This window comes from Melozone crissalis, unplaced genomic scaffold, assembly GCF_028551555.1.
Source record: "Melozone crissalis strain CALT ecotype California unplaced genomic scaffold, PUWL_Pcris_2 ptg000041l_1, whole genome shotgun sequence".
In the NCBI taxonomy this organism is placed as follows: Eukaryota; Metazoa; Chordata; class Aves; order Passeriformes; family Passerellidae; genus Melozone; species Melozone crissalis.
The window spans coordinates 9934338-9952390 of NW_026535819.1; the positions used below are offsets into that span (position 1 = coordinate 9934338).

Below are 18053 nucleotides of genomic sequence, written 5' to 3' on the forward strand. Positions count from 1 at the left end.
CAGACAGGACAGAGGGCACAGAGGAGTTACTCCAGTGGGACTCCAGCCAACAACTGCTGGAGGGTCTGCCCACAGGAGGAAGCTCAAAGGACTCAGAACTCACTTTCTCGAGAGTCATGGAAGGAATCAGCTTTGATGGGAGTCGGGTCACTCCAGGACCTGCTGAAGCTCCTCTCACGCCGTTCGGCAAATGCTAAAGGATAAAACCAGAGCACGACATTAACAGATCCCAAAGCACCTCTGCTGCTGCCAGCAAACAAATCATCCAGCAGATTGCCACCAAAGCCACACACCACAGACTCCCTTGGATTGCTCCTTCCATTTGCCAAACGTGAGTCCTTTCCACACAGCAGAGACAAGTGCCCACTTGTGCACAGGATGGGACATGGAACACAGAAAAAGGACAACACTTGATGGTCTCTCCTCAAATGCACACAGCTCAAACCTCAATTTAACCAAGGCCAGTCCAGTGTCCCAGTGTAAGTGCTCAGATTCCAAGGCCTCACAGAAATATGCACTGCAACACCTGCATGGCCAGAAGGCAGCTGTAGTGCTCCAGTAAGTTCTCCCTTCATGTTCTACTGGCATCCCAGTCAGAGCTGGACCAAACAGCAGGGAGGGGATGTCTCTGGAAAGCTCACGCTTTCTACATTTTGTTGCAAAAGAGGAAATCCTTCAGCCTTTGCTTGCCTGCACTCTTGTGAGCACTACTCATGGCTTTTTTTCCTCCCAAGGAGTGCTGTATTGTTTGCACTGGTATTTCCCAAGCACAAACCAAGCTTGGCTCAGACGGCTGCACCGCAGGCAAATTCCTGGGAACTGGCAACCACCGTGTCTGACTTGGCAAGCCCATGTGAGAGCCATTATGCCAGGATTAACAGCCACTTATGGGCACTAATACCTATTTCTGGTGGCAGACAGAGTGTGCAGCAGGGAATTGAGTAACAGCAGCACAGGAATTCACTGCAGATCAGCACCACAAGAGCAGCCTGTCCCCTGCTGAAGTGTGGCCAGGGTGGGTGTCTGGGGAGACAAATGATGTCTTCAGTTCTTCAGGTGATCTCCATCCTCAGCTTTCAGACAAACCCAGGCATTTAGCTACTGTGCACAGAAAGAAAACATGACCCAAGAGTTCCTGAGGCAGAGCCAAGCCTGAGTTTCACAGAGGTAAGCCCTGTCCACGTCAGGCAGTGCTAACTCAGATGCCAGTGAAGACTCTGGAAAGGGCAAAGCTCTTTGCTGATCACTTCCCATAGCACATGAGAAAGGAAAGAATGCAAATTGAACTCAGCTACGTTTTGCTGTGGGCACTCTGTACATGATGCCTGGCCAGGGAGGTTGGGAAGAACAAGATGCTTTCTCTTCTGGAGCAATCCTCAGCTCCCAGGAGCAGGTTACGCCACTTTCACAGCACTAAGGGAGTTGCCCAACCAAGTTTTGGAGGATTATTGCTTTCACCAGGGAAAGAGAACTGCAATTTTGCAGGCCTAAGAGGTGATTTCTTCCCCAGTGAGGCATAACATTCTCTGATTTGCCCCTTGCTCCAATCTCTTCTCTGATCCTCTTCTTTCTTCCTTCCACCATCATCTCAGTTCCCACCAGGTAACTCTCCCCCAGGGCCAGCTGTGGAGATGACAGTGGGACAGGGCAGGAGGGGACAGCCAGCAGTCTGTGTGGCACATGGAGCCACAGCTGGTCACAGCTGCAGAGAGAGGCCAGGCAGCTCTGAACTCCCAGCCCCAGTTCTCCTCACTGGTCTCCACCCCAGTGATCACCAAAATCCACACAGGGGACAAGGATGCTGCAGCTTTCCTTCCATGCCTTGCACCTGAGATGTCCCACAGCCACAGCAGAGGGTCCTTGGGAACAGCCCCCAGGCTGCTGCAGGCATCCACATGTCCTGGACACTCACAACCACCTGATCTTCTTGTTTGTAGGGTAAAATGGCACCAACAGGTCAATTCCTCTCTCCAGCCCAAAGCCAGGTCCTTTCAACCCACATCTGCATGTGACAGAATGCCCACAGAGCCCACAGAGCCCAGCTCCTCACAGCCACACTCCCAGTGCTCACTTACTTTGTGCTTTAACCCTTCGGCTCCCCACCATGCGGAGGTGCTTCCGAAAATTCCTGCAAGAAAGGCCAAACACAACCTTTGAGAAAGGAGACAAGAAGCAACACCTGGGCCCAGCAGGGCTGTGAAAACAGAGAGGAAGAAAATAAAATGGGGATGATGGCATATTTCCCTCTGGGCATTCCAAAGCTGGAGACCAGGTCCCCAGCCTGCAGTGGTTTAGTGCTGGGATGGTGATGTTCATTGAGTGGGGCTGTTCTGAGCTCCCTGGGCTGCTGGTACAGGGCAAGTGGGGTCCCACAGGGCAGCCCCCTGCTCATGGCTGCTTTCCCTTTCCTCTGATTAAGCTTTACCTGTGCTGTATTTGCTGAGGACAGCCACTGCTGGCTGTGCTCCCTCTTTTCCTGGTGCAGTAACTGCTCCCCTCTCTCCAGCACAATGTGGGGTGCCCAGCTCTGCACACTGGGGGCCGTGCTCACTCCCAAACACAGCTCCTAAAACCCCTCCTGTGCTGTTGGTAACCATGCAGCTCCTGCTGCTCTCCAGGCACAGCTGGGGAGGACCAAAGCACGTTCTCCCTCCTTGCACAGCAGAGTTCAGTGATGCTGCTTGTCCCCATGGGCCTGCTCTCCCCGTGTGCTGCCCTGGCCTGGCCTCACAGGCAGGTCCAGAGGGGCTGCAGAGCACACAGCTCCAGGGGAAAGCCCTGGGGAGCAGCTACACCCCAGCAGAGCACACAGCTGCAGGGGAAAGCCCTGGGGAGCAGCTGCACCCCAGAGCCAGCTCTGTGTGAAACAGAATGTCCTGGCCACTCCTCAGAGGCCATGGCCAAGGGACTCTGTCCAGCCCCTCCAAGTGCAAGGGACCAGATTCTCTCAGTTTCTCATCACTCATGAGGCAGGAACAGGACAGGACCAAACAGGACACCAGAAGAGACGGGGAGAAGCAGCATCAAGAGCAGTGTCACCTCTCCATGAACCCTTTTTAGTGACTGTGGCTTCACCCCATGCACTGGGCACCCTGCAGTGGGGGAGCCTTCCTGGATTCCTTGTGGCCCCCAACACACAGGGCAAACACCAGGCAACAGAGACCACAGCTGGTGAAAGGGGTAAGTGACAGGTTGTCTGGCTCACACACAGGTTAGTGGGATGAGTAAGGACATGGTACAACCATGCAGATGCTTCAGCAAACTGACTGGAACAAAAGACACTCCCAGCACTGACAAGAAGTTGTTCAGAGGAACTCGGATCCATCTGCTCCTATCCAGGAGATCCACACAAACACAGTCCTCATGGAGAGCACTGCACCCACGTCACCTCCTGCACTTCCCCTCCTTGGCCTGGGAGCCCTTCTTGTCATCAGGCTCCAAATTCAGCAAGAAGCAAAACCAGCAGCTGGGAGCAGCATTGTTCCATGCCAAACTTCTGTCTACACTTGGGCGATTAATGTTTCCCAAAGATTTATTTTGTGTCTACTTGGGTCCATGAAGATTCACTGCTGTGGATGAGACAAGCGCTCCTTTAGGCACATCCCTGGCCTAGCTCTTTGTACAAAGCCTTCTGGGGTGCACCATCACTTACAGTGCATTCCATTAAAATCCAAATAAATACAGCATTTTGAAGGAACCAGGGCTGTTCTTTACACAAAGAAGTCTCAGACATATGTTATATGGAAATCTTTATGGTCTGTTGTGAGCCTGAGATCACAGCAGACACTCAGCACCACTGTTAACTGCCCAAGGCCACTGTTACATACTTTGGGCTTTTGGCATTTTGGAGTAAAACTCACTTTTCTTTTAAATGCTCAGCTGTCCTCTCCACAGAGGAGTTTCTTCAGACCCTGGGGGAAGAGGGGTAAAGCAGCCTTTGCCATAGAAGAAGGTTGCTCCCAGCTGCCTGGACAGCTTGGGCTCTCCCTTGAGAGACCTAAATACATCTCCTAAACTGCTAAGAGCAGCTCCAAGGAGAATCCAGCTGTTCAAGGTTAACCACTGCACTAAACACTCACAGAATGGGACAAAGGCCTTTTGCTCCATCTATTTTCTTCTAGAAAAAACAGCCCTTTGGAAAAGAAGTGCAAATCTGGGACTGCATCCTAATGTGGCCATGCTGGGAACATCTAGATCCTTCTGAGGGCTTCTTGCAGCTGCCTGGCTCCTCAGGCTCCTCTGTGCCTGCATGTCAGCATGACAGGCCCTGGAAAAGCTGCAAACAGCTCTGTCAGCAATGGGGATCCCTAAACCTGCCCAGGAACCCTGAGACACTTGATCACTTGCAAGATCCCTTCACCCATCATGACACAACCAGAATGCCTCAAGTTTCAGTGATGAAATCTCCTTACCACTTCCTTTTGTGCTCTGCTCCAGTGTGCCTCACGGTCTGCATGGCCCCATGGCACCTCCAGGGCATCCATCCCAGCCAGAGGGGCTCCAAGGCACTGCAGTCCCTCTCCACCCTGCAGCTCTGCCTGCAGTGGGGCACCCACCCCACTCTGCCCAGAAGCTTTTCCCTGCCCAAACTCCTGACAGCACCTCTCACACTCCCCTCTCTGGCTGCTCCTGCAGTGGGCACAGCTCTGGGCATCCCTCACTCCACAGGCAGCATCCCTGTGGCCACACCACACATCCCAGCCTCCCTGGACACCAGCCAGCACTGAAGGGGCTGTGTGAGAACGGCTGAACCCTGAAACACCACCAAGGGCTGCACAGCAAACACCAAACCCACAGCGGGGTTCTCCTCACTCCCTGCAGGACAGGGCTGAGCTCTGCCAGCAATCCCTGCACCAGAGCCCTCCTCTGCTGTCACCTCCTTGCTGGGACAGGCAGGCACAGCCAGGCTCCCTGCACTGTGCTCAGCAGGAGCAGGGACATGGCTGGGGTGAGGCCATCCTCCCTCCTGACCACACAGCCCCACCAAGGCTCACAGCTGCTCCTGTACTCACACACCATTTCCCAACCAAGACCTGCCTCTGGCTAACAAATTCTGAGAAATCTCTCTTTTTAAAGATACACTGTCTGTTTGTTTAGAGTGTCTTTAGTTTGGATTTTTATTTCTCTTTGTTATTGATGAAAACAACCTCACCACTCTGAAGTTGCTATAAAAAATATTGCCTGGCAATTTCTCATTTAAGAAAATCTGATGTTTTTCTCCCACTTGGTTTTGAACAGTGCTGAAGTGATCATGGTAGTTTTAAACCAATTATACAAATACTGTGTTATCCTTTTTAGTAGGCTGCCACAACTCTGGGCACATTTAAAAAACCAAACCAGTTCTGATTCCTACTGTGAGTAAATGATGTGCCATAGGAAGCCTGCAGAAGGAAACCAGGCTTTTCTGTAATATCTGGACAAGGAATCAGTCCCCATCCACTTTTACTTCCCTTGTATTATTGAAAAAAAATAAGACTTAAAAATAGACTTCTGGTCACTAGAGATGTCAGTTTTGCCTAGGTCTCAGATTTTTGAGGTGCATTTGTACATGCAGTAACAGCACATACAGTATTCATCTAACCTCAAACAAATTCCTGCCTGTGGCAGGGGACTTGGAACTAGATCATAATTTAGCTTTCTTCCAATCCAAACCATTCTGTGATGATACGAAATTCCAAGTTGGCATGGGGAAATTGCATCTTTAATTTTTTAAGTATGTATTTTTCTGCCTGAGGCACAGATCATGTGGAATGCTAAAAGCAACTTGACAGTGTTCTTTAAGAAGAGGGAGATCAGCTATGCTAAGCATCGTCCACCTGCACAGCTCCAGCAGAGGCACTGCCAGTGTCCCCAGGACAGCACAGAGACAGGGACAGCCACAGTCAATGGCACCAGGGTTCAGCAGTGACCCCAAGGGCCCATGCAACAGCAGGTCACAGCTGTGGGGACGGGCCCTACCTCTGGATAAGAGCTGCAGAATCATTCTCTCGTTTCCGTCTCTTCCTCTCTGCGTAGCCCCTGAACGCCCTGGGGAACCACGGCAAGCCATTAACCAGGTCCAGCTTGGAGGGGACAAGGGACACACAGAGGGGAGCTCTGGGCAGACAACAGAGGCTGAGCTGCCCAGGGGGTGGGCAGCACCACGTGTGGGTCAGGGCATTCAGAACACAGCTCCTCACCCACCTGGGCTGCTCCTCAAACATGGCCCAAGGGAGCACCCCCATCCCTGGGCTGCACCTCAAACATCAGAACATGGCCCAAAGGAGCACCCACCATCCTTGGGCTGCACCTCAATCAGAACATGGCCCAAACGAGCAACCACCATCCCTGGGGTGCCCCTCAAACATGGCCCAGAGGAGCAGCCACCATCCCTGGGGTGCCCCTCAAACATCAGAACCCAAAGGAGCAGCCATCATCCCTGCTCTGCAGAAAGGACCTGGGAGCTGCAGCCACACCCTCTCTGCACACCAGCATTGAGAGGGACTCCTCTCCACTTCCAAGTGTGCCAGTGCCTAAGGGCTGCACTCAGAGGATGAGGATGGTTTGGTGGGATCCGTGTAGGCCCACCAGGTGTAGCCACCTGACTTCCAGCCAGCTGACAGAGCCCCTAGCACAGGGAAGCATGAGTGAATATGATGGACAGGAGAGGAGAGTTTAGCTAGGACACCAACAGACAAGGAAATAAAAAAAAAATAAGATTATACTTACGAGATGCTAGAGATTCCAGGAGATGCAGAGAAAAAGAGAGAAAAGAGGAATTTATTAGTGCTCAGCCCCAGCCAGCGTTCTGAGGGAATTCTCACTCCAGAAGGAATATATCTTGTTAGGTGGAAGGAAATTGCTTTTTAAATTAAACATTTCTCAGTGGTGAGACTCCTCCTTGACTGAGCTTAATCCTCCCTGGGGCAGGGCTGACATGTGGCTTGGATGCAAAGTGAGCTCCACACAGACCCAGAGGATGAGCAGATGTACAAGAGCTGAGTGTGGCCTGTCAGGCTGCAGAACCACGAGCTCCTGGAGCAGGGAGAGCTGCTCCCACCGTGGCAAACACTGCTGAAGGTGGCTCATGCTGCTGCTCCACGAAGGGAGCGAGCACAGCGGGTTGAAAACACTGGAACAGAGGCCAAGGGCACCTGGAGAGCCACCCCAGCACTTTGTGGATTTCTGGAGGAGTTTCTGTGTCACTTCTAGAGGCAGCACAGAAGCCCAGAAATGTTAACCAAGGAGCCACATCTACCAAGGGAGTTGTGCTCCTCCATGGTTCCCTCAGGGCACCATTCCCCAAACCAACCCCAGGATGGCCTCCAAGCCTTGCAAGCCCAGCCATGGGCCATCATCCTGCAACAAATCTGCCCAGAAAATAGAAATTCAGACAGCAAAGGCTGTGTCCAAATGTGCTGATTTTGCTGATGGTTTGTGGGTCAGATCAGAACTGTGATATACCATTGACTGTTATCAGACAATATCTTTTAAATGTTTTTTTTTCTGGGGGATGCAGCTACCCCACTCCTGAACTCCAGATCCAGCCCTCCCTGCATGAGTCCTTCCAGGTCTGGTCCAGTCTGGGTTATCCCAAGGAAAATAACCAGCCTCTTTTCAGGATTTGGGGAGAGAAAGGAAAGAAATGTCAGAGAAACAAGAGTACAAAAAGGACACGAGATTAAACAAGAAGAAACAGAGCCAGAGGGCTAAGGGTGTCCCAGACATTGGAAGAAACACACAGGAAAAAGGTGACAAGGCTGGGGAAGGGCCTTGGAAGGCAGAACAGCATCTTGTTTTCCTCTCTGCTTGCCTTGGTTTTCCAGTCAGGTGGGAAATACTCAGAAGCAGGAAGGCAGCACTGCCTGGCAAGCTGGCAAACCTGGGGAGGAGGCTTCCCTCACTCTCCTAAGCCCTTTGAGAGCTGCCTCCTCCCAGACTCAGCACCCAGGAGCCTGCATGGAGTGTGGAGGGAGAGGCTCCTCCTAACTCACACCCCTTCACACTTTGCAGGCATTTTACTGACACTTTCTCACACACACAGAGCTGCAGGGCTTCCCTATCCCAGAGAAAGGCACCTCTGGGGAGTGAGGGATGCAGGGCAAGCCTGGAACACCCTTCCCTTGGGGAGTGAGTGCAGCAGCAGCAGCTGGTGGAGGGCCTCAGGGGGTGACCCACAGGAGCCTTGCTCTGAGAGGCAGCCAGGCACAGAGTCACAGACAAATCAGGGAACAGAGGAGAGCAGGGTACCCAAAGAGTTAAAGAAGGTAAAACCAAACAAATGAGAGCAGTAGAGAAGAATAGTAAGTAGGAAAGAAAATTAACAAGAGACAAATTTCTCTCTTATCCCTGAACAGTGATGCAAAACACACAACTCCTGCTCCAGGCTCTGAGTTTTGAGCAGGTCCAGACCCTGAGACACAGAACAAAAGCCACAGCAGAGGTTGCACTTACGCTTGCATAGTTGTGGTAGCAGTGTGAAAACTGAAGAGGTTCTCCTTTGGGAACCAGGTTCGTATGGGGACATCATCTGCAAGAGACAGAGAGAGAGCCTGAGCACCCAGCAGGCACAGACACCCCTCAGACAGCCACATTTCCTCCCCAGGCTCCTTCTCTCAGGGCTTTCCTTCAGCATCCTGCCCTGGCTGAACAGTTCAAGTCTCATCCTCCTCATGCAATTGCACACTGCCTCTGAGTGTTCTGTAAATTCCTGCTAAGCCTGTCTATCAGGCTACTAAGTGAAGAATAAAAGCTCCATCTTAAACATTGGAGATTAGAATAATCCAGGAATTACAGAACTGACATTTGAACTAGGAAAAAAACCCAAGGAAATGAAACGTTTTTCATTTAAAGCATTTTCCTGTCTCTGCCTTTTCCCTTCTATAATTGATTTAAACTGTCCCATTCCTCCAGTTCTTTCTGCTACAGCCTAGTGATGAAAAGCATTTACCTTCCACTGAGAACAGTAAGCCTGAAATATCCTCTCTTTTTCTGCCATTGAAGTTTCAATAAACCCCTCTCACACCTGCTCCTGGTGACTTGGCCTTCAGGAGCTCCCCTGGTTTGGAAGTCAAAGCACCATCAGCTCCACAACCTGCAGGTAACTGAGCTGATTTAGTCACTTCTCTTTGTAAAGTGCCCTGCCCAAACCAATTGTGGGGTGTTTTTTCCCTATTTCCAGGGCATCAGAACACTGCATCACCTTCACTAAAAGCAAAATAAGTCACCAATTATGCGTGTGGTGACCAGGAGGAGGAACCTGCCCAAGCAGCAGCTGCTGCTGAGAACTCTCAGGCTGGAGTCAGGCAGGCAGGGAATCAGAGGGGTACTGAAACCCACTGCCACAACACTTGTGAGAGCTCAGTGGACTGCATTCCTGGGGCTGGGGCTATCTGATTTTTCATCCTGTTTCACACCCAATTTGTGACTCCCTTCCCTAATGCCTTGCCCCATGTTGCTGATTGTGTCTTGCCTCAGTCATTCAAGTCTTCAGATGTGATAATATTTAATATTCTGGCATTGTCAAGGTATATTTTAAATCACTTTGGCCCAAGCCCAGTCAAACTCCACATGCCCACTGCAGGCATAATCACTACAGACCAGCTATCTTAGCAAATGTTTTGCTCAGATCATCATATCCTACAGATTACTCCCTGAAAGTACAGAAAGTGGCTGCAATTACAGATGCAAAAAATGCTAACTGCAGCTGGGGAGCCTTCCTTTGAAGTGCAGCTTCCAAGAAATCTATAGAAAGCTGTAGCAGACACTCCTCAGCTCACAGTTTACGTCAAGTCTTGTTTAAAGGCACTCCAAGGAAATATAGATGTTAAATGAAACTGCATTCCAGTGTGCTAAAGCCTCCTGCTGCAGTCCCAAACTCTGCTCTCCTCCAAAACACAGAGACAGAAGCAAAGCAGAACAACTCAGACTGTAAATGAGTTACTTGTTTGAAACCTCCAACCCACAGAAATGGCGAAGGAGAAGTTGTACAAATTCCTTTTTAGCCAACAATTCTGTATTGGCTTCTCAGGGACTGCTCATCTCAAAGGACTGACAGGCTCCTCATATGTTTTACAGTTCTTAAGCCACAGGGTTTGGTTCAAAGCAGAGCTTATGAACAACAGCTAATATATCCTGAGGAGGCTTTGCCTGCCCTATCACTGGGAGTTTTCTCTCCTTTTCTCATAGACTCAAGTTCACTTAGGAAAATACCCCTAATGAGGGGCACTCAATGAGGAATAAAGGATTTGGGGCCCTTCAGAGGGTAGGACATCAGCAGAGGAGCTCACAGGTGAGGACTGGGCAGCACAACTCAGCTCCAGAGCTCATTCACCACATTAAAATTCAGATCATGGGCATGGCTGCTGCTGCCAGGAGCAGGCAGCACATCCTTTCTGGCCAGGCAGAGCAGCTTGGTCTCCTTTCCTTTCACCATCAACTGTGAGGAAACTGTGGAGGAGCTGGGGCCTGGTAAGACTGGAGGGACACCACCACATCCAGCATCTCCAGCTGCTTTCCACTGCACCCAAATCCCAGCACCTCTGTCCATAGGGGATGTGTCTGCTCCTGGGAGCAGCGAGGAGATGACAGCCTGTGCTCCCCTGGAATGGTGTCAGGCATCACAAACTCACCATCAAAACCCACATTCAGTGATGCCAATGGGGCCTGGCTGCCACAAGGGCTGGTTTGCAGCAGCCACTTGTCATGTGGATGCAAACAGCAGCAGCACTGTCAGGTGAGCCCTGGGGAAATCAGCCTCTCCTGCCTCCACTGCTCTCTGCTCCCTTTCCTTGCTAGCCAGGCAGGAAGGACATGCCAGGGAATTCCTGCAAGCTGTGGCACTTGTGCTGTTCAATTCTGGGATTATCTCTGAGTGGCAGCACTTCAATAGAGAGTGCAAATAAGACCAAGCTCAGGGAACTCTCCCTCCATGGTGCCCGTGCTGGGATGGAAATTGGGCTGGGGGACACAGCCCTGCCTGTGCAGCCACACATGTCAGGATCCAGAGGCTTGAGGTGAGCACCCAGGGGAGCTGCTGAAACATGGAATGCCCATGGGGGCATCCACAGCTCCTGCACTGGCCACTTTGCTCCCATTTAAGTGACTACTCTGACACATTTTCAGACAGACCAATCTCCACCCCACACTGATGACTGCCCCCAGTGACAATGGCTGCCTGGCCGAAAACAAACACTGAATTCCAAGGCCCAGTAACAGCATCTCCCTGCAGGAATCACCAGCACAGCTTTCCCAGCAAACACAGCTCCAGCTATGAGGAGCTAAACCCCTCCATTAATGCTGTGGAGATTTCCCTTGCTTCTGTATCAAGTAATCCCTTCAGTCCCACAGTGCAATTCTGATTTGTCCAGGTGTGCTAGTTTGGCTGGGATAAAGCTCATTTTATTCACAGGAGCTCACATGGGGCACATGCAGTGTCTGCTGTGAATCCCAAAAAGTCCCAGAGAACAGAGGAACAATGCCTAAAAATCATGCACAGGATTTCAGGGGCTTTTCCACACCTTTCACAATCAGCTATTTTCATTGCTATTCTTCAGTTTAAACCATATATTAATGTAGCCACATAATTTCAGGTATCTAGGCATGGTAAGACTGGAGGGACACCACTACCCTCCAGGTGGTCCAGGACCCAAACCTTTGGTGATTATACCTGTGGTAAACATCACTGCAGTATTTATCAGAAAACTCTGAACCCAGGGAAGCTGGACAGTTTGATCTGCACAGTCCTTACACAGTTTCTTTTCAAGGAGAAACCCCTGACCTTTCCTGGCCAGACTCTCTGCTCTAAGTGCCTTGATGTGTGTTTACGGAAAAACTCAGACAAATTGGGCCAGACTCTTTGCCAGCCACATACAGGCAAAGATGGACTGCACATCCAGTCCAGTTTATAATTCAAAACATGCAGACTGTGACATATACTTGATTAATGGTTCATTTTTTAAAGACTTTTTTTTTTTAATGGAATGGAATAATTACAAGCACTCTTGTAATTGAGAGAGCATTAAGCAAAGAAGAAAGGAGGGAAAAAGTCCAACACTATGTTATTTGCCAATATTTGTAGGAAGCCCATGAGGTGGCACTACATGAGTGGCAGCCAGCCCTGCAAACAAGAATTTTGGGAACACACCAAAGTGCATAATACCATAACTTGAGGCTCCCACAGAGCAGTTCAGAAAGATTTCCCCTGCCCAGCAAGAGGCAGAGAGAGGATCCTGCTCTGAACTGCCTCTGGGATGAGCATGGATGCAAGGTTTTGACATAGTCCTTCCTCTTCTGCTATTCCTCCACAGAAAAGGAGCCCACTGAGCTGCATGAAGTCAGGAAAACCACTCAGAGCAGCCTCTGATGACCAGGAGCTAGGATGAGCTGGCCCCCAACTGAGCTCAGCTTACTGCAAACCCATCTTTTGACAATCCCTTTCCAGGAATGCTGTCCCACAGTACCAGAAGGGCCCCAGATCAAAACCCCTGTGCTGGGATGAGATGGGTGTCACCTTTTGTGTCCCCCAGTGTGGTGGCTGACAGCCTGGTCAGAGGGACAGAGTCAGATAAACTTTCCCAGACATTCCTGTGGGAAGTTTTGAGAAAGCTCAGAGAAAGAATTAAAACAAACCTGCAGCTGGTGTTTTGATTGTAAAATGTGTTGTTAATTGTAAAGTGTTTACAAGAAGGGTGCTGTTCCTAATTAGCCAGTGCTGTGAGGAGTATTAATTAAAAACAAATCAAGTCCACCTTTATCATAACTGTCAATATCCTAGGGTGACATTATGATGCTTGTATCCCATCTGTGTGTTCTGTTTATGCTGGATATCTGTTCTGTGCCTTCAAGACTGGCTCTGAAGAGTGAAAGTTTTGTTTTGGTTTCTTATCAGCCGCTCCCCCACGGCTGGTGGGACACAGAGACAGGGCAGTGCATGGTGCTGCTTTTGCTTTTTGCTTTGCTCTTGCTTCTGCTCATTAGCCAGTTTAGTTAAACAGTCCAAATTTCTTCCTGGACTGTTTCTCCTTTCCCTTTTTTGGACCTACTCGAGCCTGCTCCAGACTGGGATCTGGGAACACCGAGAGTTTGCACCTTGTGGCTGCAGCAGCTGCCCCAGCACAGGAGGGACTGAGAACAGAGCGACCATCCCCAGAGAGACTTTATGAATTTGTCATCTTTTTCAGAGCAGTGAAAGAGTGGTGTCAGCTGGTATTGTTCATTCTGTGTGCTGGGGGTGCTGTGCCTGTTAAACAAACAGGTTCTTTCCACTTCTCTCCAAGGAATCCTTTGCAATTCGGTTGGGGGAAGGGGCCATGTGGGTTTGCTTTCTGGAGGGGCCCCTTTGGAGATTCTCTCCCAAATTTGCCCTAAACCAGGACAGTCTATTAAAAAAAGTGCAATTTCTAATAAACTTTGCATTTTACCTTCTGAGACCTTAGAGTCCATAGATCACTTTATTCACCCACCCTCACTACAACAATAACGACAACCCAGCAGTCACTTACCAGACACTCGATCCACACTGTACATCCTCTCCAGCCTTTTCCTGTGCCACCCAGCCTCGCCAGGTGGGTGCTGCTCCAGCTCGATGGACTGCTGGGAAGGGGCAGCCAGCCTGGAGCAGTTGGGGCACTCCTTGGAGCCCTGGCGGCCGCCGGGCCAGGCCTTGCAGTGGCGGACGCCGTGCGAGCCGGCGGCGCCGTGCGCGTGGTGCCCGTGGTGGCACTCCTCGTGGGCAGCTCCCTTCATCACCACCAGCTCCATGCTGTCGTTCTCGTGCTCCGACAGCATGGGCCTCTCCCCAGAGATGGTGTACACCCGTGGCTTGGGGCCCTCGCTCGGCAGCTTCTCCGCCTGCTCCTCGGTGAAGCTCCTCTCGAATTTGCCGTCCGAGATGACCGAGAGCCTGCGCTTGTTCTGGGCCACCTGCTGCAGCTCAGGGGAGTCCTCCTGCCCGATGTAGGAGTCTGCTAGCAGGTGATCTGAAACAAAAGGCATGTTTTCCTTAAAGCAAAGCCACACAGACACTGGCAAATCCAGGAGCTCTTTGTTACTGCTGTGTAGGGGAGACAGACACAGGAGGTCCCTGCAGGAACCGTTTCAGATGAATGTGTGCCCATCACCACCTTCTAAACCTCTATGGCAGGCTGTGATGGTGTTCACAGGGGTTGTCAGATGAGGGAAGAGATGAGAATGTTGACTCCATGTTCAGAAGGCTTGATTTTTTATTTTATGATATATACATTACATTATAACTATACTAAAAAGAATAGAAGGAAAAGCTTCATCTCAGAAGGCTGGCTAAGCTAAGAATAGAAAGGAATGAATAATAAATGTTTGTGTCTCAGACAGAGAGTCCAAGCTAACTGGGCTGTGATTGGCCATTAGTTGTAAACATCCAACATGGGCCAATCACAGATGCACCTGTTGCATTCCACAGCAGCAGATAATCTTCGTTTACATTTTGTTCTTGAGGCCTCTCAGCTTCTCAGGGAAAAAAATCCTAGGAAAGGATTTTTAATGAAAATATGTCTGTGACAGCAGGCATTGAAATGAGAGACAAACCACGACAGAGATAAACCTCTTCTCACAGACAGGCCCAATATTTTACACATGTGTGGCCACCCAACAACTCTAGTAGCAAATGTAGGTCTCAGTGCACAGCCTGAAAATGCTGCCATGCAAGACAGCCCTGGTCCAGCTGCAGCCCTGCTCAGCCACACGAGGGCTACGGAGCTGGTGACAGTCTGCGGGACAAGACCAGCACAACCTTCTCCAAGTGCCAAACTCCGAGTGCTTGGTGCATTAAGCTCTTTCAGAACACTGGCAAAGGGGCAAACCAACAAGGTTTGTTTGTTTGTTTCCCCTCCTGATTTTCTGCCAGGTGGTTTGACATGAAAGAGATGCAGCAAGGCTTCAGCTGGCAGCTGCAGCACAGCACCCCGCTCGCGGCACGCCCCGGTCTCACAGATGGCCACAGCTTGGAGCTGTCCTGGAAGAAAACACAGCCGCTCCCTGTGCAGGGTAGGAAGATCCAAGGGAGACAGGCCCATGAGTGCAACTATCTTTGGAGCCCACACACTGGATGAAGTGCCAGGAAATCTCAGCATTTCCATGGCAATTCCATGCATGAACCCAACAGTAGCTCCCACCCACCTGCTAATCCTTTTTCAAGTGGCTGTTAATTACCTCTTACACTTCCCTTCAGATGGGAAGCAGCTCAGGGACTGGCAAAAAGGCTCAGCAGGGAAGGCATTATTTATGTGACTGCTACCCAAAAAATGAAATCATTAGTGTCCAGCACAGACAGAAGCACTTAAAACAGAGGCAGAAAGCAAATCCAAGCCTTTACTTCAGTAAATATTTATGGAACATAACTTCTTTGGCTACTGAGCCATGACCTAGAAGAACTCATCCACAATTTGAAGGCTTGGCTACCTTGCAAATGGCCATGAAGTGAAGGAGGAAGAGGAGAATGACCTCTAGACAAGAGTGGCAGTGTATGTGTGTAACACAGATCTTTCACTGCTGCCACATTCTGCTGCCCATGAAGTGCTCCTGTGCCCCTCTGAGAGGAGCCCTCCTAAACTGAGGCCATACACAGTCAGCTTTTGAATCTGAAATCCATCCTGGAAAATGCTCACACTGCCCAGGGCCTCTCCCCCTGCTCTGCTTGCAACCAGAACTGAGTTAGTACTGGTACAGGGTGTCACCCTTGGCTCATTTTTCTGCTTGAGATACAACCTCCTCCAGCACCACTAGGAAATAAATCACTGTCTGGCCACTCTGCTCAAGAAGTGACTGTCAGGGCTGTTCAAGCTGACACAAGTCAGGTTTCCTTTCATTTGTCTCCTCACAGTCTCTGGATACTGGAGCTGGCCAGGAGGAGACAGTAGGAGTCCTGAAGAGCTGAGCCTTTTGAGCCTGCATGATTTTTCACATGAAGTCAAAAATCCATGTCCAGGTGTGGTGAGGAGTAGTGCCCCTCAGATACTCCCCAGAGAGTGTGAAAGGCTGGCAGGGCTCTACTGTGCCCCATGGTCAGTGTGGACATTTGCACCAGCTCCAGGAGGAGCCTGATGGACAACAAGAGCATTTTCAGTGGAAGAAGGTGTTCCACAGGCTGTGACCCCAGAGTCTATACCCACCTGCAGGGCACAGTGTCAGAGAACATGGCAGAGAGTGCCCACAGGCCCCAGAGTCTGTACCCACCTGCAGGGTACAGTGTCAGAGAACAGTGCAGAGAGTGCCCACAGGCCCCAGAGTCTCTCAAACCATGTGTCCCCCCTCAAGAGGCAGCAGGTCCCCTGCATCTGCTCTCCAGCAGCTCAGATCCTCCCCAGCTCCAGGATTAGCCATGCTCTAGAGTGGGCATGTCTTGGGAAACCACCACCAAAGACTCCCTGAGCTCTGCCAAGATCTGTGCTCACTAATAGTGCCAAACAAACCATTTTTAAAATTAAAAACAAAGGCCAGCTCTAAGTACTCTTCTCAACTTGTCAAATTTACTAATCTGTGTGGGCACAGTGACGCTACAGATTTCTTAAGGCACCACAAAATCGTGGCTGACAGCTGCCCCTGCTCCTCCTGAAAGTGATACTTGCATGGGAGATGCACAGCCTCCTCAGAGGGAACACACAGGAGTGTCACCTTCACTCACACACTGACAGCTCTGGAATTCAGACATCCAGGAATTCCTGAGCCCTGGGATCTGGGGCTAAATGGAAAAGTCCCCAAAGCATAATATGCCTGAAAATGCTGATGATCACAAGAGCAAAGAGACCAATTCCAATTTCTGTTTTATAAGCAGTGAGGTCTGTTCAGCTCCATAAAATTTACAGACATTTCAGGGGCCCATGACTGGTTTCAAGTAAGAGTAAATTTCTTACTGATAATCCTGGCAGGATTGACCAGATATATATGACATAAACTACCTACCTGATCTAGCGTGGAAAATCTGAGGATAAATCTTTCTTCCTACCTTACTTGTCCCCTCCTCAAAGTGTTTTCACTTATACTTATGTAAGAGTTTTCATGATCTACACTACAAAGGGCTGCCAGCACACCAATGTGCTTTCTTTTTGTAAAACAATGGGATAATTCTTCATTTTCATTCAATTTAGCACCTTCAGTAATTACACACTAGAGAAGCAACTTCATATGCCACGGGAATACGAAGCTTTATTCAAGAGTAGTTGTTAATAAAGAATTATCTACAGAAAAATAGTGTGGAAGGAAAAGAGATTCAAACATCCATCATAATGAATTATTGGCCTGGAGAACAGAATCCACACCATTTCAGGAGTCTGTGCATTCACATACACCAAGATGTGACCAGTTACCCTTGTCTGTGCTTGCTGTGAACAGGGTTCAGGTGCCAAAACACTGCACTTGCTGCCACAAAGGCATTTGAGGCTAACAGGTTACTTCTGCTAGGAAGGAAGTGAAGCTGGTCCAGAAATCAATGCTGGATTAGAGCTGAGCCCCAGGGATGTGGGGTGAGGAGAACCAAGGGGCACCCACAGGAGCTCAGCAGTGACTGGGGCTGCCTTCTGGAGTCAGCTGCAGCAGGCTGCTGTTAACACCCTCGCCTCGAGCTGCTGCTCCCTGTTTTCACTTTCACATGGCTCTTGCCACCTCTCCCACTCCCAGCTGCTCCCTCCACCTGCCATGGCAGCCCTGGCCAGTGTGACTGGGCAGCCTGGCACAGCTCCCTCCCCTCACCATGCCAGAGCTGCCCTGGGAATGACACTGCTCCCCCACTGCTGCCTTCAGCAGCAACACCTGTGTCTCACTCTGCTGCAAAGCCACTTAGGACCAGATAAAGCAGCTTCCTCAGGTTCTCTTTTCACCTTGATTCTTGCTCTACATAGATTTATTGTGCATGAAGAACTGAGCAACAAGATGAAAGGAAGAAGACCAGCGTGCTTGATCTGTAGATCATGTGTCCCTTGGTACCAGAAATATCCAGGTGGCATTTCCATCACTTCCCTGCCCACCTAGGCCAAGACCAACAGGGCTTGACATCCAGTCCTGAGGGCCAAACCACTTCTCACCCCCCTCACTATGTCCTTGAA

The 18053-nt window shown here is 50.2% G+C and overlaps 1 protein-coding gene across 4 annotated transcripts in view; it reads right to left on the reverse strand.

The window, feature by feature from the left end:
- NSMF (NMDA receptor synaptonuclear signaling and neuronal migration factor) overlaps positions 1-18053 on the reverse strand; it is a 44952-nt gene that overhangs the window by 10795 nt on the left and 16104 nt on the right. Inside the window, exons 3-8 of one of the 4 annotated variants that reach the window (XM_054284066.1) lie at positions 13482-13958; positions 8434-8509; positions 6709-6714; positions 5959-6027; positions 2076-2128; positions 104-193 (exon numbers count right to left, since the gene is read on the reverse strand). In XM_054284066.1, coding sequence (XP_054140041.1) covers positions 104-193; positions 2076-2128; positions 5959-6027; positions 6709-6714; positions 8434-8509; positions 13482-13958 — 771 coding nt within the window. The remainder of the gene's footprint in view (positions 1-103; positions 194-2075; positions 2129-5958; positions 6028-6708; positions 6715-8433; positions 8510-13481; positions 13959-18053) is intronic. The other 3 variants (XM_054284067.1, XM_054284064.1, XM_054284065.1) reach the window with 3 other exon arrangements.